Raw genomic sequence first — 19,998 nt, 5'->3', positions numbered from 1 at the left:
ACAAATTTTAATGGAAAATTATAAAAAAAATATATACTTAAAAGTATATATAAAAAAAGTTGAACTTAACATGAAAAATAATTGGTCATTTTTTGATGATATAGTCCCTTTAATAATTTCTACCAGCTGAATGTCTGCTTGGAGTATCAGTATATTCCAAAATATGAGCATTTGTAACTTTGGCATGGACCAACCATTGGTGAGGTCCAAGCATCACAATGTTCTTGCTGGTAATATCACAATAAAAAGGTAATTAACTTGCGACACTAATCATGAGGAATCTAACAAATCAGAGTGAGCAGAACAATATTTAACTATTATAAATATAAAATAAGCAACAATAAATACATCTTTTATAATTAATGGGAAAAAAATTCATACACGTTGTTAAATATAGATATCATTCTCTGTCTTTTGTACTATTGCAAAAGTTGGAATGATACAAAAGTCTATATTATATTCTTATGAGTGAATCTTAAAGGGGGCAATTGGAGATTTTCATATTGATAGCCTTTACGCTGCATAGACCTTCAACATCTGATCAGTAGAGTTCTGACTCCTGGTACCTCTTTTGATCAGCCATTCAACACTTCTGCGAGTGCCACGGCCTCTTCCCCTAGGCCATTGACCTCATGTTCATCAGTCGCATGGCCTAGGCACATCTTAGTCCCATTCAAGTGAATGGGCCTGAACAGCAATACCAAGCCCAATCACTATCCAATGGATGGTGCTGTGCTTAGTAAGCTAAGAGGAGGCCATGGCCCTAACCAGAGTGCCGCTGCCTCTTCAAACACCTGATGTCACGGAAGGTGTACAGAAAACTAGAAGACACAAAATGAAGATCCGACTGACTGGATCCAAAACTAAGGAACCAAAGGGTAAGCCCTGTAACAGCCCTGGCTCTCTCCCTTACTGCTCAGCCTATGCAAAAATCTCTATGGCAGATGATTGCATACCCTCATTCCTCGACTGTATGACCCCTGAACACCCTATAATAGTGAGGGGACATGACCACCGGCTCCCTACACTTAATACGGAGGGAGTCAGGGTCACCTAGGATCCAGCAAACAGGAAAACACAAATGAATGAACAAACTTATCTGTAGAAGAATCAGTAGCAGCATTCAGCATGCACACACTCCAGGAAGTTGTATAAACCGCAAAGTGATGCAGTATGGGAGGGTATTTAAAGGGATGCAATCAGTGCAACTAGATGACAGCTGAGAGAGGGAAACGAGATGACAAAACGAAAGCAAAACAAAAAAAACTCAAGCAGGAGGTTCTGAAGAACGTCTGTCAGAGCTTCTCAGATGTCTGGTGGTGACACCTGATTAGCGGTGGTGTTAAACCCCTGTGAATCTGATTTTGATGACCTATCCTGAGGAAAATTGATCAATATTAAATACCCATGCAACAAGTAAAAGGGATATTCCAGTGGAAAAATGGTCATCTATCCATTAGATAGGTCACAATTGCAGGATCAGCAAGCGAGGTAAGTTAATTTTTTTATAAGTTTTGCTTATAAGTGAAATGTAAAAAATGAAAATCAGACATCATATAGAACATGGAAACCTTTATCTAACAAAGCTAGAACCAGCCATGTACTTCACATGGATCCAGAGATCTCCCCATTCATTGCTCTGCTTGATTTATTTCAAGCTGATAGCTCAAGGGGAGTGTCTCTTCTGCTGCAGCTCAGGAGGCGTGTCCATGCTCTGTCTATCACAGCTCAGGATACAGTTGAAAGATAAAACTGAGCATGTGCAGCCTTTTTAATGAGCCAGTCAAAGAAATAAGAAAGTGGCACTATATGGATACATTTTATTCAGCTTGACAAAATGTTTACAAAATGCCATTACAAAAATATTCAGATCAAGGTGTTGAAAACTGTACAATATTTTTCGTGAGATGACCCCTTTAACTAAAACTACAGCTACACTTAGGAAGGTTAATAATATGATTTTATTAAATGTTATAAGTAGTATATCTTTAGTATAGTATCGCTATATGTATATTTAGCAATATAATGTACTTCTTTTGCACTTATCTATATACAAACGTGCACGAAACCCATTGACTTATTTGGAGTTTTCTGCATCCTATTCATTTGAAATGGAGATTCAGCACTGATTCTGCCCCAAGATAGGACATGCTGCTTCTTTTTTCCACTCTTTCTTTTTTACATGTGCAAAAAAAAAAGAAGCAAGTACTGTGTTCCATTGGAGCAGATTTTGAGGCAGAAACGCTCCAAAATCAGCGCCAAAAAAGTCTGTGTGAACTGGCGCTAACTCTGGATTCTCAAAACAACCAGGAGCTTCTCAAAATAACCTAGAGCTTCACAGGCCAGAAACAAAATTAAATTCAAATGATCAGAAACTAAGGGGGTTATTTATTAAGACTGGCGTTTTAGACGCTGGTCTTAGTAACCACTGCACTGGCAGTGGATCTGCCGAAGTTATGTAGAGGAGCCTGCACAGCCATCTGTATCACTGTCCTGAGGACGGCGATACAGATGGCTGAAGATGAGCGCTTCCACAATGGAAATGCTCATCTCCGTGTGACTGTCCTGCCTATAGTTGTTTGCGGGCCGGTGTGGGGGGGCCCCTAATGACTCGGGGGCCCGGGGACAATTGCCCCCCTTGCCTCTATGGAAGCGCTGGCCCTGGATCTGAGGATGATAAAACTTGGGGGTCTGAGAGTTTATTTTGAAGTTCATGGAGCCTATGAGTCTGAGGGTCTGATCTGAGGCTGATGGAGCTTGGGGTCTGAGGGTCTGATTTAAGGCTGATGGAACTTGGCTGGTCTGATGAGCATCTGATCTGAGGTTGTTGGAGCTTGGGGGTCTGACGAGGATCTGATCTGAGGTCTAATGGATCTTGGGGTCTGTTGAGGGTCTGATTTTGGGGTCTGATCTGAGGTCTGATGAAGAATGGGTCTCTGATTTGGGTTTCTGATAAGGATCGGGGGTCTGATCTGAGGTTTGATGAAAAAATATTTTTTTCTTATTTTCCTACTCCAACTCCTAGGTGTGTCTTATAGTCCATAAAATATGGTACTTTTTATACAACTAGCAAAATGGAAATGATAGAAATAATGACTGAATATGAGAATTCTACTCATAAAAATAGTTAGCAAATATCAGCCGTATGAAGGATTGATAAAAAGGCGATGACATTGCCAGTTTCCACAATACAATACTGTAGGCAAATAGGATGTTGGGTGACCAGTAGAATGACATTCATTGTAATCATAGCTTGTTGTGCTGTCACTCATTTTAATGCTGCACATACCGATTCTATCTATTGCAAGGTCAACCATTGTAATGTGTCCTGTTGAATGTATCTTTTTTCTTTATTGTGATGTGTTTATTGTAAGAGGTAGTGTTGTTGAAGAATCAGTATTTAGGGTACATTTTATTTATCATTCTGCCTTTAGCATTTTTCTTTTTCTTTTTGAGTTTCAAACTTTTTTAAGCCTTCAAAAGTACTTTCTTTTGGTGTAACTGGAAAAATAAACGAAATGTCCATGATGCCTTAATGTTATAGGATTTGCAATGAAAACACTTATGTACACAAATTGTTTGTGCCTTTTACATCCACCCAACTCCCCAATTTACAAACATACTAAGTTTGGTCAATCCTGCATGTGTTTTTAATGGCAACAGAGGAAAAAGGATCAGTTGTTTAAATTTAGCTTGCCAAATCCCTTTTTCCTTCAACACTATCTTTCAGGGGCAAGAAAAGAGGCACCCATACACATTTGATGGTGTGCCATAGCTACTAAAGTTGACTGGTTCTGAAGTTGATTATTATAGATGAGCAAATTTCTCAACATTTGTTTTGGGTCCGATTCGATCAAATTAACCTTTAGATTTAATTAAGTCCAAATAAATTTGGTTGGTCTGTTCTATAGAGGCTATGACTTATCCAGTGTCTCATACCTACAGCTGTACAAGTCTGTCGTGTCATGTGATTCTTCTTCTCTGCCTTCTGATCTGTAAAATGGCTGTCATTTTGAGAGACTTGTGTGGGACAAATCCCAAAAGTTTCAGACTTGCCGAAATCCCATACTTTTGGTAAATTTAATAGCTATGCCTATTCAAGGAGAATCAACTTGATCATTTGTAGTGATTTGTATGTGGATTGTAGGCATTTTTTCTTAACATTTTTAGTTCCGTCTTGCGCTTTTTTCTCTTTTACTATATCACGTCACCTTATACCTCTAACTGGTTTGCTGGCATTGAGAATTTTTGTAGCATTGAAGACTTTAGATCAAATGAATGTTGTAGAAGAAAAACTTACCTAGAGTTATAAAGGACTGAGAAAATGATGAGGTGGAGGATGCTACCTAATGGAGCCGCTGAAAAATTGTAGCACACTCTGGTCAGTTATCACCTACAATTGCCTTTACTCCCAACCTCAAATTTTCTTTAATAAGTGGACCCCTATGGCTGTTTAGTGTAGAAAGAGGTATATTGCATCATTTCAATCTTCCTTTTGGATGCTATGGCCCAAGCCATTCAAAGCCAACTGGCAAAATACTGTAAACTTTTAATAAATGTGTTTGTTACTTTTACACGGATGATACATGGGTTGCATAGGGAACTATCACAGCTGCTGGTGAGAGCACAAACACAGAACTCACAACACTGTGTCTATTAAGCTCCTTGAAATATCAAAGTTTATACTGGCATTGTGTCTGATAATATGAGTTACAGCACTGTACAGAAGGAATGGCAGCTGCTTCCTCTCCACCATGGCACAATTTTGGCACCAGTTACATTGTTGCTCTGCTTGTTCAGATTGGCTCCTGTACATAAGGTCAAACCCACCAGGAAGTCAGTAATTGGGGCCGATTTCCATCACAGCGAGGAAAAAAACTATAAACATGCTGCTAAACAAGGGAGAAACAGAATGTTATCTGAAAGACAGATGGGTGTTTGTGATGTGGGATCTCAATATATCTATTACTCCAAGATCTTAAATCCTTGGCTTAAAGGGAATCAGTCACCACAGACTATTTTCAGTAGTACATGAGTAGTACTGCACATAAGGAGTCCAAATCGCCATAGTTTATTCTCCTACTACTCCTTGTTCCCATGCTGTCAGCAGTCAAAGCTTCGCTGCGCTAAAATAATGGAGAGGGTTCCTGTGCGCATGCACAGAAGTCCGGACAATGTATTTCAGTACAGCTTTAAATGCTGACAGTGGTGAAACAGGGGTCAGTAGGAAGATAAAAAACTGTGATCAGTACTCTTTATCTGCAGTACTACTCATGTATTACAGCAGATAATAGTCCGAGATTGTGATAACAAGTTCCCTCTAATGCTGCACAGAATACTGTCTTACCTAGAGGACACAGTGGGGCAGATTTAATTAACAAATGTGAATAATATTGGGCACATTTTGCACCGAGAAATTGGCGTTAATGCTTTATTTATCACATTTATCAACTGTTTTATACACTTTTCTATACTTTGTATACCTTGCTCAACAAAGAATTGCGGTTTTGCGGAAGGCATGTGGCTAAGTTTAAAATGGGCATGAAGCAAAGGCACCTCCATGCTCCAACATTTAGAAACATTTTTGGAGTAAAGCTATGCCAACTTGTATTTAGTGAAAAATTAGACAAGACAGTTTTTTAGTGCAGGGGCATATAAAATATTTGATGCATGGACATATTTTTTGGTGCTCAAATACAAATTTTTGACCCACAAACAGAATTCTAGCATAAATATGGCACAGGATTTATGACACTTCAAATGTATAAAGGTACATGCATCAGAATAGTAAATCTGTCCAATATTAAAGGGGTTGGCCTATCTGACATTGGTGGCATATTCAAGTGATATGCCATCAATGTTTGAAATGGGCCAACCCCTTTAAGACTTGACAGATTAGCTGGAGGAGATCTTTGAATGTAAATTCATCAGTCTACCCTATTAATCTGCTTGTACATTTGCTTTAAGCCTCATGCACACGACCGTTCTTGTGTCCCATGTCCGTTGTTCCGTTTTCCGTGATTTTCTGCGGACCCATTGACTTTCAATGGGTCCGTTGAAAACTCGGATAATGCACCGTTTGTCATTCGCGTCTGTGATCCGTGTTTTCAGTCCGTCAAAAAAATATGACCTGTCCTATCTTTTTTCATGGACAACGGTTCACGGACCCATTCAAGTCAATAGGTCCATGAAAAAACACGGATACACACAAGATTGTCATCCGCGTCTGTGATCCAGTGTCTGTTTTTTTCATATCATTTGCAAAGCAAACTTGACTTAGATTTTTTTTCACTTTCCTTCATGTCTGGTGATCCTCCAAAAATCAAAGAAGACACACGGAAACAAAAACTGGAAACTGATCACGGAACAACGGAACCCCGTTTTACGGACCGTGAAAAAATACTGTTGTGTGCATGAAGCCTTAGACAGTGCAAAGTATAACACTATCAGTAAATCTGCCCCAGTAATATGATCATTGTCAAGTCTTTGTTCTTAGCTTGAACTTAAAGGTGTTATCCTATGACTAATATAAAAAATGTAAATCAGACATCATATAGTACATGACAATCTCTTTCTAACAAAGCTAGAACCAGTCCTGTACCTCACATGGATCAGAGATTTTATTTTAAGCTGAAAGATCAAGGGGAGTGTCTTTTCTGCTGTAGCTAAGGAGGCGTGTCTCAGCTCTCCCTATCACAGCTCAGGAGGCGTGTCTCAGCTCTCCCTATCACAGCTCAGGAGGCAGTTAAAAGATTAAACTGAGCATGTGCAGCCTTTTCAGTGAGCAGGACAAAGAAATAAGAAAAAAAACTAACAGTAGGTGGCGCTATACAGATACATTTTATCGAATAACGCAGTGGCTAGGCTAAATTTTTCATTACAAGTAGTTAAAAAAGTATTTAGATCTAGGTGCTGGTTTGAAAACTGTACAATATTGGTTGTGGGACAACCCCTTTAATTTTATAATGTTTCTTTGATAGCGATAAGTGAATCACTCAAAAATCGACTCCATTCAGCCAATTTGGTTGTCCAAAAGGATTCTGGTTTATGTATAACACCCTGAGGTCTCCTATTTTTTTCTTTTTTTTTCTCACTTATTACATTTTTTTTCTCTCTCTTTCTAGAATTCACCCACATCGACACAAATAATTTGGATTTGGATCTACCTTAAATTTCTACAGAATTTTAGTTGAATCTGATTCCATCTATTCACACATCTCAATTCTGTAACAATTTGTCATAAAAATAATCTGGTCCTACAGATACAATGTACACATTATACATAAACCAACAATTTATCTAAATATAGCCAATGATGTGATTCCATATAGGATATATACTTCAATCAGTGGAAGTGCTGATAAATGAAAGATGTTAAGAAGCAATAAAGGTTTGATTAAGAAGTAATCTCATTAATATTTTAGCATGATAGCAGAAAAGGGATTTGAGTAGAGGACAGATTTCCTTTTTAAATTTAGTTGGCCTTGTGTGCAACAGAGTCAAGTGGATTGACAAAGCATTTTTCATGGAGGCAGCCTCTAGATATGCATTAAATGACTTGACTGTCATGCAGCTTCAAAGGCAGGCCGTACGATTTCCTTCATATCTTCAAATTCATTATAAGACACTCAGTAATGTAAGCTACCCACTACTAATAAATATATAGCATAATGCAGAACTATTCTTCCAATCAATCCTTCTATCTCTTTATGTTCCTATGGCTGCACCGCATGACTTCCTAACAAGTAGCAGTCCATTGACAAGGCATTAAATTGCATCCTTTAGATTAGGTGTGACCACAAAGGTTGTGCGCATAGTAGTTGTAAATTGCCATACCTAGACATTTCCAACCATAGGAAATAATGACTTCAGATGCTAACGAGACATTATTTTTTAACAGTGGGGTTTGTCAGAGTCTGTTTCATTAAAAAAATGAAGAATTAACCTTTGTAATGGCAAGACAATTGTATATTTATTTTTCATTTCAAAATTTCCTGAATTGACTGGTCTCTGATGTTTAAAGCAAAGTATGGAAGAAGTAAAGGAAACAAAAACATGACCTCTAGGACTCGGTCAGCACTTTAAAACCTTTTTACCATGGAGAACCTCTCAAAAAAATGAAACCATCATCCTCTAGAACAGTGGTCTCCAACCAGTGGCTCCCGACCATCACTGTAAATTGCATGTGGCTAACAACTTATGAAAGGTTGGGGACCTTAATAATGGTGATCTAAAAAAGGTGCTTGGGTGTGGAAGACACAACCAGGCAAAACTCAGAGATCCTTTCCATGGAGCAGATGACAGTATCACTTGTAAGGGTAGGGATGTCTATGCTGAATCCACTGTTTCTAGCATTTATGGGGCATTATTTTCAACTTTCTTCCATTTAAAATATAAACAGAAATGAGTAAGTGATGATGCAAACTCGAAAAAAAAATTTTTTTATCGCTTTGCTAAATACACCTGAGAGCAAGGGATCATTTTTAATAACCCCATTCTGTAGGGTGGCATTTCATACTTCAAACCATTATATTATGTTCTGTCCCTAAAACGTTATCATGAACATTTATTATATTCTGAAGGCTCCGCAGATTGCATTGTTTCATTAAGCAGCCGTGCTATCTTGTAATTGTTTAAACATAATGCCACTGTACTATCAAAAGAAAAGGTGAATTAATGGCATTTGCAAATGTCAGAGATTATCTTAACACTTTTATTACAGTTTATAAAAGTTGGTCTGGGGCATTCTATTACAATTATTTCCACCAAAATTGGTTATCTCAAGAAATTGCTAATTATCTTTAAATGACAGTGGGAGAATACTGTTAGCAAGTTGCTTAGTTACTTGCATAGTTTACGGAAGCCACCTGCAGGCGAGAGTTGAAAATATCACGTCGTGTAAAAACATTATTAGCTGCACATCTATTTATACCCCTGTAGTATCATCTTTATAGGCCAGATGCTGCGTCACTCCTGCAATTTTTATTGCAGAGATGTCTAGACATTTGTGTTGATGACTAGAGATGAGCGAATCGAATCCCACGAAGTTGAATTTGATCCGAATTTCAGGATAAATTCATTCCCCTAGAAGCCGAAATTTCCTTGTGCTTCCTGTCAGCAAATCGATTTAACCTGAAATAGTATAAAAAACAAAAATATTCAAACTGACCTCCATTTGCTCACGACGGGCCACCAGCCTTCATCTTGCTTGAAGATCGCGGCTCAAATCCCGTGCGGAGCGAGATTACAGGATTTTGGCCTAGATCTTCAAGCAAGATGGCGGTGGCTGGCCAGTCGTGGCGGTGAGCTGGCCAGTTTTTTATTGTTAAAGGGCTTCTGTCACCCCACTAAAGTGATTTTTTTTTTTTGGGCTGGTGAAATTAGTTATATTGCGATATATCACAATATAATTGTGTCACTTACTTTGATCCAGCAGTTTCTTCAAAAAACGAAGTTTTATCATATGTAAATTCGGTCTCTAACAGCAAGTAGGGCGGCTACTTGCTGCTAGCTGCTGCAGAAATCCGCCCTCTCGTCGCGCGCCTCTGTGGATTCGGCGCAGGCGCTCTGAGATGAGGAGGCTCGTCTCCTCAGCACTCCCTCAGTGCGCCTGCGCCGATTACGTCTTCTATTTCGGTGATGTCATCGGCGCAGGCGCACTGAGGGAGTTCTGAGGAGACGAGCCTCCTCATCTCAGAGCGCCTGCGCCGAATCCACAGAGGCGCGCGATTTTTGAAATGCCGACAGGGCTGGCCGGAGGAGGAGATCCCAGCTGGCCCTGTCAATCAACACGACGAGAGGGCGGATTTCTGCAGCAGCTAGCAGCAAGTAGCCGCCCTACTTGCTGTTAGAGACCGAATTTACATATGATAAAACTTCGTTTTTTGAAGAAACTGCTGGATCAAAGTAAGTGACACAATTATATTGTGATATATCGCAATATAACTAATTTCACCAGCCCAAAAAAAAATAATCACTTTAGTGGGGTGACAGAAGCCCTTTAATTTTGCACTCAGATGCCGCGATCATGTATGAACGCGGCATCTGAGGGGTACAATGACGAGGGCGACGCTATCGCAGCTCCCTGTCATTGCACACGCTACTTAGAAAAAAAATGCACTTCGTTACAAAGTAATTAGTCACAAAGCGAAATATTTTGCGAAATTCGGCGAATCAGCCGAATCAAACTTTTAAGAAATTCGCTCATCTCTATTGATGACAATGATGAATATTGCTATCTTTATTGTTTTTACATAATTTACCAGTATCGCAAAAGCATGCAATTTATGGTAACTAGGAGGGTCCCCCAGACCTCAACTATCTGTTGTTCAAGATGGTATATTATGGCCCCTTTCCGTTGCAATGGCACTGCCCTTGTTTCAACCAGGAGCTAATTAGCATAAAATGAAAACCTAATTTGTCCACAATGGGGGCCACCATTGGAAATAGGACCAACACCATTGGAATGTAGTGACAAGTGCACATCAGGCATGTACGATGGTTTCATAGCGAGCTAAGTGGTGACAGTTTTCCTTTAAAGGGGCTGTCTAGTTTAGAAACTGACAACCCCAAAGTGGTAATAGTGTTAATGTACTGTACTTTATACGCTGTGTTTTTATTGTCCCATAAGGTTGTATAGGGAATGTAAGGGTTCCTAGTGGCTATGCATAGCAGGATTCAACCTTTCCTCTGTAGCAGGAAATGGAAATTAGGCTAGTGTGAGCTGTGGATGAGTGTACAGCAAAATGAATCAAATAAAACCGCAGCACTCACTAGTCCTCAATCCATGCTGTTTTATTCACCAAAAAAGTAAAAGTAATAATTTATGTGACATCCCATGAAGCAAAAAGTTACTGAAAGCAACAGAAAGTTGAGCAACCTTATACAGAGGATTGTAAAGTATTCGTTAGAGTGCATTTACATTGTGGCTACAGGCTTCTCTGCATGTTGTGAGAACAAATAAGCCTCTGGTTACCCATCACAGCTAAAGACTGTACTCCACTGAGGATACTACAGAGCTGTCATATAGCCAGATTGACAGAGATAAATTGCACCCTTTGATTGAGTTGGAAAGATTGTGCAGACTATTGGAAAGAGTCTTAGCCCTCTGCCCTCTATATACAGCCTTCAGAATTGTATGTCCGGTGTAAAGACTGCATCTAATGTGTACAGTCCCTTTGTGGGTCACTTATAACCTGCTTCAGTAGAGTACAGTGTATTTGTTGCATGAAACCTGACTTCATGTTTGACTCAACTTCCAGGGAACCCTGTCTTGCACCTCACTGCAATCATTAACAGCAAGGATACCCCTAAACACCATAAGGCAGGAAAACCCTGAAATCAGGAAATTCTCTGAAGAGAAGAACAGTGACACCATTCCTATTGCTGCACAACCCAGGCATTAGAACAATGAGTACTACTACTCCAATCCAGCAACAAGTACACACTTCCCTGCATCACGCTGCAACTGATTCTTTTATCCTGGTCGTGGCACAAAAATCAGTTGTAGTATGCCACAGGGGTGTGTGTGAGTGTGGCCGGATGGGAGTAGTAGTTAGTACTCACGGTTCTCCCTTGCTGTACACTCATCCACAGCTCACACTAGACTCACTTCCCTTTCCTCCTAGAGAGCAAAGGAAGTAGCCGGTCCTACCTACCCACTAGAAATCTCCAACTCCATATAAAACCTTATGTGACAAACAGTTTAAATAGTAAAGTACGTTGACACTTTACCCACTTGCAGTGGGGACACTGCATATTTAGACTGAGCTGTGCTGATATGATTTGTGCCCAAAAGACTCATCCATGTGAGCGCACACTTTTTGTGACTATTTTGCCACTACTGTGTCTTTCTTTTCTTTTCTCCCCAGTCTTTTGTTGGGGTACGGCCACAAAGTCAGGTTTCTGCATGCAGTTATGGAAGTGAAAATCAGGAGTGGATCATAGAAGGAGAGAAAGCATAAAGGACTGATGCAACTTCTTTTTTTTTTATTCACTCCTGATTGTGGCTTCCAAAACTCCATGTAGAAACCTAAAATAATTGTTCAATCTAAACAAATGTATGATATATATAGGGTGTATATGCAGTGACCAGGAATAGGTACGCTGACGCCACTTTTGCAGTGGGTCAGGATATGGGTGGATAATAGTTAATATTTTGTTCGTGACGCCAATTGCAGCATGCGCAGGGTACTACCTCAGGGCCCTTCCAAGGTGTTATAACGCACGTCCCAGATTAGGAATGCCAGAGTGGTGTAATGCCTCATAATGTCTCTATAGGGTGGTGATAATTGTGTCAATGGTGTCTCCTACCTGAATACGGCTGGACTCCTGACTCACTTGCAATAAATTTGAGTGTAGTGATAGTAGGAGTAATAGAGGAATTTTGCTGCAGAAATGATGCCTAGACCTTTAGATAAAGTTCAAACGTTTCTTTACTGAAGGTAATTTGTATCCAAGCAGTAAATAGCTTTGGTCTCTGGTCCCAGTAGGTTTTGGAAATCATTGGCAGGAATAAATCTTCTGCACTTTAAAGGTGATCTTGCAGGATAATTTGTCTGCTTGGTAGCTCTGTAATTGTGGCAGGAACTAATATTCTGCACTTTTTTTTATATCTTCTGCTTTGTGGGGAGGATATGGCTTCTCCTATGTCTCTGGACTTTACTCAGAGATGTCTCAGAAAATGCTTTCTTCCTGGAACTCTGGAGATTGTCTGCTTTCATCTCATCCAGCTGAGGCTGCAGGTCTCAGACTGGGAATTTGATCAATGTCTCAGCCGAGACAAGATCCTGGCTTTCTTCCTTATGCATGGGATCTCCTACACACACACCCTACTCCTAGCAGTGGGTGGGTTACACTGATCATAACTTCCTTCTCCACCCAAGCTGCAGGATGTGGGAACAGTCCACACCTCCACAGAGGGGGAGCTAAACTAGAATAATCCATTCCAGCTTAGAATAACTAAACTGATACTAGTACCTTACCAATGCATTGCTGCCACCTGCTGGTCAACCTGTAAAATTACAGGGAACATTGTATTTAACATGGTTTTACATGCACATTTGTGAAGACATGAGCAAAATCATATCAGATGACAATGTAAAGGCTCTTAGAAGATAGTAGCAGGGTAGATGCATGTAGTAACACAACTCTGGGGTGTAATGTATGTATATATATATATATATATATATATATATATATACATACTTTATAAATATGATAATATGTCAGATGTCTTATCTATAGATGTGTCCTTCCTTTCCTTTCCTCTCGCTTGGACATGTCCTTTTATGTGTCAGGAGATGACTAGCTTTACAAAATAATGTTATTGTGATTTTGTGTCATGAGATCTCTACTCTATATGTGTCTGTTTGCATCCACCCAATGTTTGTGTTGCGAATTGCAGTATGTCAAGGCTTATCCAGCATCACGCTAATGTCTCAAATTGAAAGGTTTCATGAGAAATCTGTATGAAATTAGGGATCAATGTTACCTGTGCAGGAACATTTTTGAGCAAAACCATGTTTTTAATTTACTTTATGGACTGGGCAGAGATGCCACAAAGAAGCAGTGTGGATTGTTCTTCTACACCGTTTGCAGAGCTCCCATGAGCCCACATCGGCTTTTCCATAGGCCTGGCCCGCTGGAGCACCATCTCACCATGAAAACAACGGGATGGGACAACCCGTTAAGCATCCGTATAAAGTGTAATTACTGCTTAGGTTTCTTTTAGGAACTTTTTAAAAAACATTTCAGGCTCCTTTTATTGCAGCAAGAAATGTAATTAGGTTATTAGGACCTTTGTGATAATATGCAATTGAATAACAGGAGATGGGGACAGTGTATCTCGGTACCATGTGGAACAGATAATGATCTTCTGCAGGGTTCTAACAATTCTTATCTATTACTCCATTTTCTGTTGGAGAAAATGTCATTAACAGAAGCTGTAGGGAAGCCATTAAATAACCAGTGGTTTATTGCATAAGAGAATAACATGCCTTCAGCTCGCTAAAAATGATGCAGCTTCCCATTGCCTAATACCGGAGAACTTTTTCCCATATGAATGTAAATTATATGATGTTTATAAAATCCGTTCTATATTTACAGCTTATTTGCTTTTATGGCGGCTCATACAATAGTCAGCATTCAGTCATGTATTCTGACAGAGCATGCAATAGTTAAATAGACTCACCCGCTTTTGCTAGTTACCCATCCCAGAAGGATGTGGTTGTCCGACCATAAGAATCCACAGGATAAGGGATAAGTATTGGTGAGGTTCCTACCACTGGGATACCAACCCATCACCAGAATAAGGAGCCAGAGTTCCTAGAGTGAATGCAGCAGAGGTTACACATCCAAGTCTATGGGACTGCTGCTCGATTCAAGTCTATGGGACTGCTGAAGACAAGTCAAGTAAAGCACTCAACTATCTCCAGCTGTCCCATTGAGTTCAGTGGATGCATGCATGACCACCGCTCCATTCACTCTGGGGATCCCAGTCAGACCCCCAAATAATCCTGTGAATAGGGGATAAATTCCTATGGTTGGGCAATCCCTCTTAAGGAGGCACTTAATATTAGACTTAGGTTGGGCAAAGCTGCCAATTTTAGTGACGGGATGTTCAGGTAGACTGAACATCAACAATACTTTCTTCTATAGGTAAAAAAAAAGTCACAAAATGTATCTGGCAGCAGCTTATTTCCTTTCTCCCTCAACTTGAGCGTGAGTACAGTGAGTTTGTTGAGAATAATTGTTGGATGAATGAGCATTTGGCAGCATAAAGGACCTTTCTCATTGTGGTGCAATCATGAAACTCTGCACAGGCTCACTCATTAGTAAGAAAGTTTGGATATACATGAGCTGACTACCCACAGCATCCCCAGGGGATTCTTGATAACTGCAGAAGTTACCTCTATTTTACCTCTAAAGTAATCAGAGTTCTGCATAGAGAGTTAAATGATACTTTAAATGATACAATTGTAAAATACTGCTCCCCCAGTGGCTGCTGCAGAGCATTTGTACTCAGCAACAGAAAAATTGAATTATGGCTGCTATAATAATGCTAATATAATGCTATATTAAAGGGATTCTGTCTCCGTAAAATTGACTGTTGAAACAGGCACAATGTCTTCTACTTTGCAATTCATTACTTCAGTGTGGAGAAAAAAGTACTTTTAACTAGTTCAAGGCCTGGCCATTTACCCCCCTTTCCTGACCCACATTTCTTTGTCTTTTTTTTTTTAAAAGCACATGCATCTTTGAAAGCCATAACTTCTGTTGTCTGTTCAGTTATATAAATAATACATTTTTTTTGTATTATTGATTTCCCAACTGGGGTTGGCATATTAGTCCAAGTTACAGGTGTCATACAGCCCCCAGAGGGGTTTTATCGCACTGTACAACCTCATCACAGAGCTGAATTGAGACTGATAAGAACCAGCAGCTCTCGCAGGCTCCAGGCCTTTGGCGGTCACATAACTGCTGGGTCTGCTGGGGAAGGTTAGACAATGAAAAACCACTCCTGCCTTCTCTAAGGGCCCATTCACATGACTGTATGGTCACCATGCCCGTACTGAGGACAGAAAATTGCAGCCCCCCAATACATGGGCACCAGCCATGTGAACTTCATTCTGCAGATGCGGACTCATTGACATGAATGGGTCCATTTATCTACATAATACGGGAAAATATAGGACAAGTCCTATCTTTTGCAGAGCTTAGACACAGATTTGAAGGCCCTATTGCCGTATTTGCCGTATTTTGTGGATCACGGACTCATTCCAGTCAATGGGTCTGTACCGCAATACGGGATTCACATGGCCGGTGCCCATGCATTGCTCACTACTATTTGCTGTCCGCAACATGGGCATGGTGACCATACAGTTGTGTGAATAAGCCCTAAGGGACAGCCGGCTCCCCACTCCTTCAGCTGCATGATTAGAGTGCAGCTGCGATCTCTACCTCACAGGGTTTTTCCTTCCTCTGGATCAACATGCAGGAAAACAGGCTGAACTGGATCAACAGATGTCTTTTCTCAGCCTTACAAACTCTCTGGAGAATCAGGGACAGGTGCAGGGACCCTTCCTTAAAGGAGTATTCCCATCTGAGACAAAGGGGGCATATTGCTAGGATATACCTCCATTGAGGTGGGACCTGCACCTACACGGAGAACGGAGCTGAGAAGGTGGTGGCCTGAGGACCCCAGGTTTTCACCGGGTACGGCCACCACAAGGGCTCTACCCATATTACTGAATGGGAGCGCACCATGCTTGCGCGGCCACCGCTCCCATTCAATTCTGATGAGCTGATGAAAATAGTCGAGCCAGCCCCGGCTATTTTCAGCTGCCCCATAGAAATAAATGGAGGATGGATGCGCATGCGCAGTGCGACCTCCACAACTTTCAGGCCTCTGTTCTCAGTGTATGTGCGGGTCCCAGTGGTTGGTTCTGCCTATCAGGCAATGGGGGCATATCCAAGCAATATGATTCCATTGTCAGAGATGGGAAAACCCCTTTCTCTCATCTGTCTCTGGACAAGAATGCCCCCTTCTGGCAGGAAGCAGGACCAGCCTACTCCTACCAAGAGGGAAGGAACAGGTGGATTAGCTGGAACAACGACCAGAAGCATAAATAAAATGCATAACATTGTAATACAAAACTATTTACAATTGTAGCACCCTCACAATTGTAGCACAATTGTGCGTGAGTTGAATGCATTGCACCCGCACTAAATCTGGACCCATTCACTCCAATAGGGCTGTGCACATGAGCGGTGATTTTCACGTATCACTTATGCGTTGTGTGAAAATCACAGCAAGCTCTATATTGTAAATTTTTTTCATGCAACGCAGGCCCCATAGAAGTGAATGGGGCTGCGTGAAAATAGCAAGCATCCGCAAGCAAGTGCATATGCGGTGAGATTTTCGCGCATGGTTGCTAGCTGACGATCGGGATGGGGACCCGATCTTTATTATTTTCCCTTATAACATGGATATAAGGGAAAATAATAGCATTCTTAATACAGAATGCTAAGTAAATTAGGGATGGAGGGGTAAAAAAAAAAAAATATTTAACTCACCTCATCCACTTGTTCGCGCAGCCGGTTTGTCTTCCTTCTTCTTCTTTGAGGACCTGGAAGAAAAGGACCTTTGGTGACGTCACTGCGCTCATCACATGGTCCATCACATGGTCCATCACCATGGTGATGGACCATGTGATGAGCGCAGTGACGTCTCCCAGGTCCTCAAAGACGAAGAAAGAAGACAAGTCGGGCTGCGCGAACAAGTGGATGAGGTGAGTTTAATTATTTTATTTTATTTTTTTAACCCCTTCATCCCTAATTTACTTAGCATTCTGTATTAAGAATGCTATTATTTTCCCATATAACCATGTCATAAGGGAAAATATTAAAATCTACAGAATACCTAACCCAAATCCGAACTTCAGTGAAGAAGTCCAGGTTTGGGTCTGGGTACCACATTCAGTTTTTTCTCACACGCGTGCAAAATGCATTGCACTCGCGAGGAAAAAACTGAAGAACGCAACGCAATCGCATACAAAACTCACCCCACTCGCAGGTAAAATTGCGTGATTTTCCTGCGACGCACCCGCATCCTATCCGGCCCTCACATGCGACCTTAGGCTTTCCTTCATATAGAGCAAATGATTCAGTTCGCTAATACCCTGGATCAGGCAGAGTGATTTTTTTATTGCCCTGTCCAATTCCCAAAATCCAGGGAGCATGCCTTACCAGCCTCCCTCAGCCACACTTCTGACATGGTATGAGATTATTTTTAAGTTACATTGTAAACTATTTCATTTCTATTATAGGCAATGCCATCAGACCGATAGCTCTCAGGGCAGTCTCCGCCATTGCTTGTGCCATTCCAGGATTTCCCATTTTAGCCACTGGCGGAATTGACTCAGCAGAGAGCGGAATGCAGTTTCTTCATAGCGGAGCTTCAATACTGCAGGTAGGAATTATACTTTTATGTATAAACTGGAAGGTGGTCATGTGAATAATGATGAAAGTAAAAGCAGTGATGCTGTTATACACAGTGCCACGAATTATGTATGGTATTGCAGCACAGTCACATTTAAAGGGAGCCTGTCACCAGGAAGTTCAGTGTTAAACCGCGCAATTCCTTAGGTCTAGATGAGCTGAATGTAATCCATATGCAAATTAGCAGTTAAGCGCTCCAAAGGCAGGCCTGTTCCACTCTGTGCAGCCCTGCTCTTTCTGCTTCCTCTGCCGGATCCTCCCTCTCCTTCATAATTGACAGGGGCAGGCAAGATGACTGTACAGGAACCTGGCCCTGTCAATCAAAGTGTAAAGGGTGCAGCAGTTTTATTATTTATTTATTTATGCACTTATGTAGCGCTACTATATTCCGCAGCGCTTTGCAGACATTAGCATCCAGCTGTCCCCAATGGGGCTCACAATCTAAGGTCTGTATGTCTTTGGAGTTGCAGAGAGAGCAGAGCCTCTAGGTGTAATGGCAACGCCCCTGTTGCTCCTGGACACTCATTTGCATATATTAAAGCATCATTTTTCTCAGCAATGCGGGCACATATGAACATGGAACCAACACAGATGCCTTCAGCAGCCAAGCGCACATGTAACAGGTCAGCCAGTGTCATAGGTACAAATCTGCTGACAGATGCCCTTTAATGTACTATGTTACCAGTATAGGGTAGAGGAGGCTTACTATGGCTTGTGACAACAGGACATTTACAAAAAAGATATCACTTTTCTAAAGATTTCTGGGTAGTCAATATCTTATGCTTATGTATCATACATATTCACACATTTTTGACCTCTACAATACTTTAAACCTTGCCAAACACATGCCAAAATCCTTAACCCTCCAACCAGTGTGAGATAAATATTTCATGATTATAATTACAGCTTTTCCTAGGTTGTTGCACTGCGCTGGAGCTTAATACATACCTCTGGAGCTTATAATGAGGCAATAAGCGCTGATTTTCTTAGAGTTTAATGTGACATGCAACGTATACAGTGAATATTTAACCAGGTCATTATTACTTATTTCCATAACTGCTTGATATAATATCTCCCCCAAGGTGTCTTACTTGGCCTTGCTAAATGCTTGATAAAGTGTAAGCATTTGATTAAAGCATCAAGGGCAGTGTGAAATACAGCTCCACCTTACAATAACCCACATTACTTTATATCATTCCTATAATGAAAGGGGGCCAGTGCAAGGTGTATATCCAATGTTTTATACATGCGGATAAGAAACCACGCAGACCGTCTGTTATTAAAACAAGCATGTTGAATGATTTAAATGTCTCATGTATTTCATTATTTTATTTTTTAAATTTAACTTTCATGATCTCATAGTATGGGATATTCTATCTATGGGATATTCTATCTAAACTTGGAGGTGCCAATAATTTCCACTCAGATTTCTTGGAAATCTGTTCTACATTTTCCTTGCAATAGTTTTAGTAAATCCTTCCCAGCATGATTCTTTTTTTTTTTTTTTATTATTATTATTATAGTTATTTATTTAAAATTTTGAATAATTTTCCCAGAAGCTGAAATGCTGATATACACTTTTTCCCCTGCATTGTCTGTATACCCAGTGCAGTAGGGTATGTTTCATTTACTGAATAGGAGATATTGGACAGAAATGTGCAGTTTCTAAAGCTGCCCGTATCATATTCCATAGTCCACTTTTGACTCACGTAGCTGGAGGATTTTTTTTCCCCCTTTCTGTGGGTTGGCAGTAGCCCATCACATGAGACAGTCAAGCATCTGCATTTTCCAGGATGCATTGCAATTAGCTCCTCTCCTGCACAAAAAATATTCCCTCACAAGTAAGTATGTTAACAAGTAATTAGTGTTGAGCGAACTTGTGTCTTCGGGTTCGGCGTACAAGGTTCGAGTTCAGGTTATCTAAAAATCCCGTTATGGATTCCGCTACTACAGACCATAATGGAATTCTATGATGGCATGCCCAACGGAAGCCTATAA

The 19,998-nt window shown here is 40.6% G+C and overlaps 1 protein-coding gene across 1 annotated transcript in view; it reads left to right on the top strand.

The window, feature by feature from the left end:
- DPYD (dihydropyrimidine dehydrogenase) overlaps window positions 1–19,998 on the top strand; it is a 1,350,396-nt gene that overhangs the window by 1,130,576 nt on the left and 199,822 nt on the right. Inside the window, exon 19 of the mRNA XM_044302252.1 lies at window positions 17,829–17,971. Within this exon, the coding sequence (XP_044158187.1) occupies window positions 17,829–17,971 (143 nt within the window). The remainder of the gene's footprint in view (window positions 1–17,828; window positions 17,972–19,998) is intronic.

Source organism: Bufo gargarizans, chromosome 7 (assembly GCF_014858855.1).
Source record: "Bufo gargarizans isolate SCDJY-AF-19 chromosome 7, ASM1485885v1, whole genome shotgun sequence".
Lineage (NCBI taxonomy): Eukaryota > Metazoa > Chordata > Amphibia > Anura > Bufonidae > Bufo > Bufo gargarizans.
The sequence above is the reverse complement of the archived record's forward strand: the minus strand, read 5'-3'. Positions and strand labels throughout refer to the sequence as shown.